The sequence below is a fragment of the Vanellus vanellus genome, assembly GCF_965231255.1.
Source record: "Vanellus vanellus genome assembly, chromosome: 13".
NCBI lineage: Eukaryota > Metazoa > Chordata > Aves > Charadriiformes > Charadriidae > Vanellus > Vanellus vanellus.
The window spans coordinates 13473494-13480496 of NC_138918.1; the positions used below are offsets into that span (position 1 = coordinate 13473494).

At 60.8% G+C, this 7003-nt stretch overlaps 1 protein-coding gene across 1 annotated transcript; it reads right to left on the minus strand.

Annotated features, from left to right (window-relative positions):
• Positions 1-697: 697 nt before the first annotated feature.
• Positions 698-6594, minus strand: GM2A (ganglioside GM2 activator). Its single transcript, XM_082489835.1, has 4 exons — positions 6282-6594; positions 3469-3621; positions 2445-2627; positions 698-2324 (listed from the first exon to the last, which is right to left on the minus strand). The coding sequence occupies exons 1-4, from the start codon at positions 6402-6404 to the stop codon at positions 2169-2171; spliced, it is 615 nt and encodes a 204-aa protein (XP_082345961.1). The 5' UTR covers positions 6405-6594; the 3' UTR covers positions 698-2168.
• Positions 6595-7003: the final 409 nt, after the last annotated feature.

The following is a 7003-nucleotide window of genomic DNA, read 5'->3' on the forward strand; positions in this document are numbered from 1 at the left end:
TGGTGAGGGGTCTGGAGCACAAGTTTTCTGAGGAGCGACTGAGGGAACTGGGGGTGTTCAGCCTGGAAAAAAGGAGGCTGAGGGGAGACCTTATGGCTCTTTACAACTTCCTGAAAGGAGGCTGGAGCGAGGGGGAGGGGTCTGTCTCTTCTCCCAAGTAACAAGCAACAGGACAATAGGAAACAGCCCCAAGGTTTAGGATGGATATTAGGAAAAATTTCTGCACTGAAAGGGTCGTCAAGCCTTGGAACAGGCTGCCCAGGGAAGCGGCTGAATCCCCGTTCCTGGAGGTATTTAAAAGATGGGGTGCCAAGGGACATGGTTTAGTGGTGGGTTTGGCAGCGGTAGGTTAATGGTTGGACTTGATGATCTTAAAGGTCCCTTCCAACCTAGACAATTCTATGATTCTGTGGTCGCCAGGGACAAGCAACACCCCCAGAGCCCCCTAGCATGGGCTGTGCTCCCTCAGGGGCAGAGGGCTGTGCCCGTGTCCGAAAGCAGAAAGCAGTGCCTGCAGATCCCTGCTGTGTCCCTTGCACCGGGGCTGCTGACACTCAGCTCTTCTGGCAACAGCATCCCCCACCGCTGCCCCCACCCCACTTTAACTCCCCCCAGCTCAAAACCCTGTCCCCGTTATTTAAGGGAAACAAATGTCAGCCCCAGGCCACCCCCAGCACCGAGAGGCACCAGAACCACGTCCTGGTAAAAAGATTTATTAAGAACCTGCAGTACTTGCCCGAAAGGAGGACGCCGCCCTGGCACGGGCGCTGCGCGGCGGCGGGGAGCAGGGTGAGAGGGTTAGCGATTCTCCAGGCAAAACAAATGGGTCGGACCCAGCAGCAGGACGAAACAGTGAGTCAAGGGCACAGAAAGACGGTGGAAGCACATCTGTGCGGCAGATGACCTCCCGCCAGGGCAGCCCAGCAGCAGTTAAGGCATATAAAGTGCCTGGAGAAAGACCAGCCCTACGGTGGGGCTAAATAATGCAACAGCGAGGGAGCGAGGGATGCAGGTCGGTGATGGGTCACCCGCATCTCTGCCCTGGGTAGACCTGGCACAGGGGGTGACGTCAGACACACACCCTGCCCGGAGCTGCAGGCACCATGCCTGCCCCCACCTCGGCCCCCAGCAACCACCAGGAGATGGGCTGCAGGGCCCCCAAATAGGACCAAGGCCGCTGGTCTTCATGGTCATCTCCCAGTCCATCCCATGTTCAGGATGCTGCTCCACGTTGTGGGGGTGCCTCTGCCAGTGCACAGGAAGGATGGTCCCAGTGCAGCATCGAGCCTCGTCTCGGTCCCAGTGGCAAAATGAGATGAGTGGAGTGGGACCTGTCCTCGGCCAAGCTGTGCCCCAGCTGCCCGTCACAGCCGTCTGTCCCCCCAGAGCGAGCGCAGCCGGTGTCCGGCCACCTCTCCTGCTGCTGGGAGCAGCACCAGCCGCTTGGTCCCCTGTGAGAGGGAATGTCCATTGGGGGTTTGGGCGGTTTCAGTCCTGTTGTGCTTATGATGTTCGTCACAGGAGGGACACGAGGAGGTGCCTTCACCGGTGCCTTGTGTAGCCAAGCTGGTCCCACGCGCAGGATAGGGATGCACCAAAGGCAGACCCAGAGCTGCCACAGGAGGGACACGGCTCCTGGGGCCACTTTGGGCACAATTCTGAAAAAAAACAGCTCTGTGCTCCTGCCGGAGGTTGTGGGGGCAAGCGGGGAAACCCTCCACAGCTAATCCTGCGTCCCTCCAGCCTGCCCCAGCACTCCCAAACGGTCCTTCCTCCCCATGGACTGTTCCAAGAATACTGGTTTTCCCTGGAATGTTTTTGTCTAAAATTCCCAGGATGGGATTAAGAAAAACAAAAAAAAAGAGAAGAAACTAGGTAAAAAATAACTACCCTCAGGTCATGCTGAAAGGCTTGGGTTAGCTCCACAGCCACCCTGTCCAGGGCAGGAGACACCCTGGTGATGGGGTTGGGGACAGCGGGACAGCTGGGGGGGCCTTTCTGTGTGTAGCAGGGGAGGGGGGGACCGAGCGGGGTTATGGGGGGCTGCCTCCTCCTGGCAGCAGGAGGAATGCACCTCACAGGGACGGGGTGGGATGAGATGGGGTGCAACTGGATGGGATGGGACAAGGGGACCAAGGTGGCGGGGAGAGGAGGGACAGCCCCACCCCTCACTGGGACTGCAGGGAGAAGGCCAGCTTGACACAGGCGAGCTCCTCCCCACCGCTGCTGACGGCCGCCCGGACACGGTAGTTGCCATTGGTCATCCAGGCAGGCAGCTCCACGTCGGGAAGGTCGAAGTCGCTGGCTGGCAGAGAGTAGGAGCCCTGCGGAGAGAGGGGACATGTAGGCAAGACGTCAGCTGAACCCCCCAGCCCGGCTCCGAAGGGCACGGTGGTACCCGGCGGCACCGCCAGCATCACACCGGCCGGGGGTTTCAGGCGTACCGCTTTGAAGGGGCAGTGGCAGGGGATGCCGTAGGTGAGCAGGGGCTCCGGGCAGGTCGTGCCGGGCGGGATGAGGTTGTCGAGAATGGTGCAGACGTCGTTGTAGGTGCAGCTGCCCAGCTGGTCGATGCAGGGCAGCTGGATCCAGAGGTCGCCCAGCGCCTTCTCCACCACCAGCACGGCCTGGAGGGAAGGTGTTCGGCACCATGGCCAGCATGGGCACACATGGCTTCTCCAGCCTGTCCCACCCCAGCCATCTCCCTCAGCTCCTGCTTGTGCAATTCTTTGAGATGTTCACGGGACCACTGCACGCCCTTCCCCGTTCCCCCTCCTGCTTTCGGTTCCTCTCTGCCTGCAGGTTTCTCTTCCTCCAACCTCAGCTTGACCCCTTGAACAAACACCTCCTGGCATCCTGCACATCCGCTTCTTCCCCTCTCCTCAGCATCCTGTCCAAAAACCACCCAGCAGCTCCCATCCCGCAGCTCTGCCGCCACGCTCCCCCGGCATGCCCCCCGCAGCCCCAAACAGGCACCGGGGCATTGCTGGAGACAGCCCATGCACCTTGGGCAGAGAGACGTGCTCAGTCTCATTCCAAAAAGTCCCCCAAAAGCGGCGCAGGGCAGCCAGGCTGGCCCAGGGCTCCCGCAGCGGTGCTGTGGCTCGTACCTGGAGGGAACAGCCGGGTCTGGCTGCGCCGGCGGCCGGGAGCACCCAGGGCACTTGGGGTTTCATTTCCCTCCCCGAGTCATTACATCCCCAGGACACAACACAGCTCAGGTGCTTTGTCACACTGGAACAAGGTTGGGAGCTTTCCACTGGGCTGTCTGCTCCCACCGCGAGCGTCCCCGTGCCCATCACCCCGTTCCGGCTTACAGAGCCCGGTGTGCTCAGCCCCGCACCGCTCTGTGCCTCGCTCCCCCAAGGGCTGCTCGTTCCCGTACCCACTGCTGGGCATTTCCCAGTTGCCAGTGGTTCTGGGAAGCTCTGCCCTCTCTCATCCTGTGGAGCCATCTCCAGCACGTACCTTCAGAGGGGAGGCCATGGTCTTGCTGCTGCTGGCGGCCGCGCTGACGCGCAGGCTCCCCGGGATGCTGATGGGGTCAGGCGCTACGGAGAGGCTCTGCAGCACCACGGGGTCCCTCCCGTCACCACAGTTCTCCCAGGCAAAGCCACCAACCTGCGGCACCGAGGGACAGGAGGAGTTAGAGCCCGGGCGAGCCTTGCCCTGGGTTTGCAGGAGGTTCCCCCAGCACTGGACCTCCAAACCCCCTCGCGCACACATCTGCTCACAAACACAGCCAGAAAATTACTTTCAGCACCCCCTCAAACACCAAATAAATATTTCCCTCTGCATTTCTTGCACTCCCAGCTCTCCAAGCCTGAGGGCATTACAGAAACTCTCCATCCAACAGCAATTGCCACAACTCCCTTTCATGTACTTCTCACCCAAAGAGGGTTCCCAGGCTGTGATTTCCAAACCGGCCTGGGCTCAGCCTCCTAATGCTTTGCATGCGAACAAGGCGAGAAGCATCCTTCAAGCCAGCGCCAACAGCACCCAGCAAGGTGTTTGAGAAGCAAGACAAGAGAGCAGGCGGGGACCGGGGCAGGATGGTGGTGGCTGTGCTGCTGGGGGATGCTGTGCCCTGAAGGGTTGTAGGACCAGCACAGCCTCCCGGCTTTGCCAGGACCAGCCCGGCTGTTGCGTGCCCTTACCCGCCGGCTCCGGCCACCTGGTCCCGCACAGGAGCAGGAATCGCACGCACACATTGCCATAAACGTGGCTTAACATTTCCATCTCTGCTCATGCTCGGGGGGCAGATGAGCCGGGCTCACCCCCTGCCTGATACACCCCGGGGGCCTGATCCTGAGCTGGCTCAGTCCGAATGAGCCAGGGAATGCGCTGGTGTAGTTCGCAGTCCTGAGGGATATGGGTCAGGGGAAGAGTAAAGTCAGGACCCTGAATTTTAGGAAAGCAAACTTCCAGCTTTTCAAGGAGTTAGTCAATAGGACCCTATGGGAAACTGCCCTCAGGGACGAGGGAGCAGAACAGAGCTGGCAGATCTTTAAGGACACTTTCCATAGAGCACAAGAGCTCTTAATGCCCCGGTGTAAGAAATCAGGGCATGAAAGGAGGGCAAGAGATTGGCATGGCCTTATTGTGGCCTTTCAGTACTTAAAGGGGGCCTACAGGAAAGACGGGGACAAACTTTTTAGCAGGGCCTGTTGCGATAGGACTACAGGTGATGGTTTTAAACTAAAAGAGGGAAGATTTAGACTAGGTATAAGGAAGAAAATTTTTACAATGAAGGTGGTGAAAGACTGGCCCAGGTCGCCCAGAGAGGTGGTAGATGCCTTATCCCTGGAAACATTGCAGGTCCGGTTGGACAGGGCTCTGAGCAACCTGATCTAGTTGATGATGTCCCTGCTCATGGCAGAGGGGTTTGGACTAGATGACCTTTAAAGGTCCCTTGCAACCCAAACTATTCTATGATAATGAAAATCCACACGCAGGATATTTCACTCAGATGGGAGAACATTGCTCGTGTGTCCTGGCAGGGCTGGGAGCCGTGCTGGGAGATCTCTCCTGTTGTCTTCAAATCCCACCAGCCTCCCCAGCCACTGCCAGCAAAGCCACAGGCTGGCAACAGCCATCAGAGCTCTTTGCTCCCACAAACCAAGTTCAAAGGGGGGGGGGGGGTGGCAGCAGTCACCTGCAACAGCCGCCCCTGAACTTGCCCCAAGCCGGTGGTGAGAACCCAGCCTCAGCTGCCTCCCCGAGCAGGCTCCAGCCTAATTACAGGTCTTTTCCCGGCAGGGAGGCAGGAGGATGCCTGGGCTGCGCACCCCAAGCAGGTTTGACCGGGGCAGCCCGTGTCCCCGTGCCACGGGCCCGGGGCTCTCCCTGCCTGCTCAGCAGCCGCAGAACCGGTGGAAGCTGTATTCCCTGGTGCCAGGCGGCAGCCCCAGCGGGCAGCGCTGCCCACGCAGGCCAGCAGCCCGTCCCGCCGTCCCACTCGCCAGCCAGGGGAGCAGCCCAGGGCAGGACGCGGGGCTCAGGGCAAGCCAGGACAAGGGGCCGGCTGCACCCTGACATTTAGCAAGAGCTGAGAGCCCCTCGCCTGCGCGTCTGCAGGCAAAGAGGCTCCACAGGAGCTAAACACGAGCGCGTGGCTGCATATTGCTGTGCCGCAGACCCTCTGTTGAGCCCCCTCCGGCCTTCCTAACCGGCTGCCCCTCTCCTGGAAAAGAAATATAGAGATATTCCCCTCCGCACCTCGTGAGAGTCACGCATCTTAATCATCTGTATCGTAATCAGCGCGTGTTGATGAGCCCGGCCCAGGGCTGCGTGGGAAAGAGGAGGCAGCAGCCGGAGCTGGTGAGCTGGAAAATGCTCACCAATAGGAGGAATGAAAGCCGAGGTGCTGGGAAGCTGCAGGGAAAGCTGAGCCCAAGGAAGAGAGGCCGCTGGGCTTCTTGGTTCACAACCAAACCTCCTGCTCGGAGGCTGAACCCCAACCTGCAGCCGCGCTCCCCCCATGCAGGCGGGTTTGGGGGAATCCCACCTTCCCCCCCTCCCCCCCAGCCCAGCCGCAGACACGCACCCAGAATCACACCTTGCACACTCATCCTTCTGGGACAGAAACCGCTTTGGATCTCTTGCAAAACCCAGCAAAACCTTTCCTCCACCCACCCGCACCGCTCGGGCTGCTCCCTCCACCGAGCACACCACCTCCCCCCCCCCCCCCCCAAAAAAAACAAACAAAACACAAAAGCAGCCCCCTCGCCCCCTTCCCTGCCCCAAAGACGAAGAAGGTGGAAGGGTTTGGAGTCTCTCACCTTGCTCAGCCTCCGGGAACCGCTCCGCTCCACCAGCAGCGGCGGCTGCGACCCGCCGAGCGCGACCGGGCAGAGCTGCAGAGCGCAGAGCGCCAGCGCCAGCGCCCGCCCCGCTCGCAGCATCCCCGCGGCTGCCGGGCGGGACCTGCGCCGAACCGCGGGGGCACCGGGGACCGGGAGGAAAAGCGAAGAGGGGGAGGCCGGCAAAAGGCAGCGAGAGGAGCCGGGGGTGGTGGTGGGGGAACACCGCTCCCGCAGCCGGGACGGGGCTGGCGAGACTGGGAGGCCCCGTGCGGTGGGACTGCGCCCTGCTACCTCCTCGCCCGGCCCATCTCCCGATTCCCCTCCCTCCCCTTGTGTTCGCTCAGAGATTTTTCCTTCCTCTTTTTTTTTTTTTTTTTCTTTTCTTTTTTTTTCCCCTCCCTGGTTTTGTTGTCAAGCGCAGGACTGGAGTCGCAGGGATGCTGGGACGGGAAGCTGCGCTTTCCCAGGAACCCACGCCGTTACAGGGAGCGGAGGGGGGGCTAGGGGGCGGGATGCCGAGATGCACCCCCAGGGCACCCACACCACCCGGCTTCGGTGGGTGAGACCAGACCCACACCGCGCTCTGGCTGGTCCAGGCGTGCGACGGGTCGGTGCTCCCCCCGAGACGCCCCCAACCGCGCTTGGCACAGCTGGGGAGCAGAGATAATTTGAGACTCTGAGCCCGAAGCAGTGTGTGC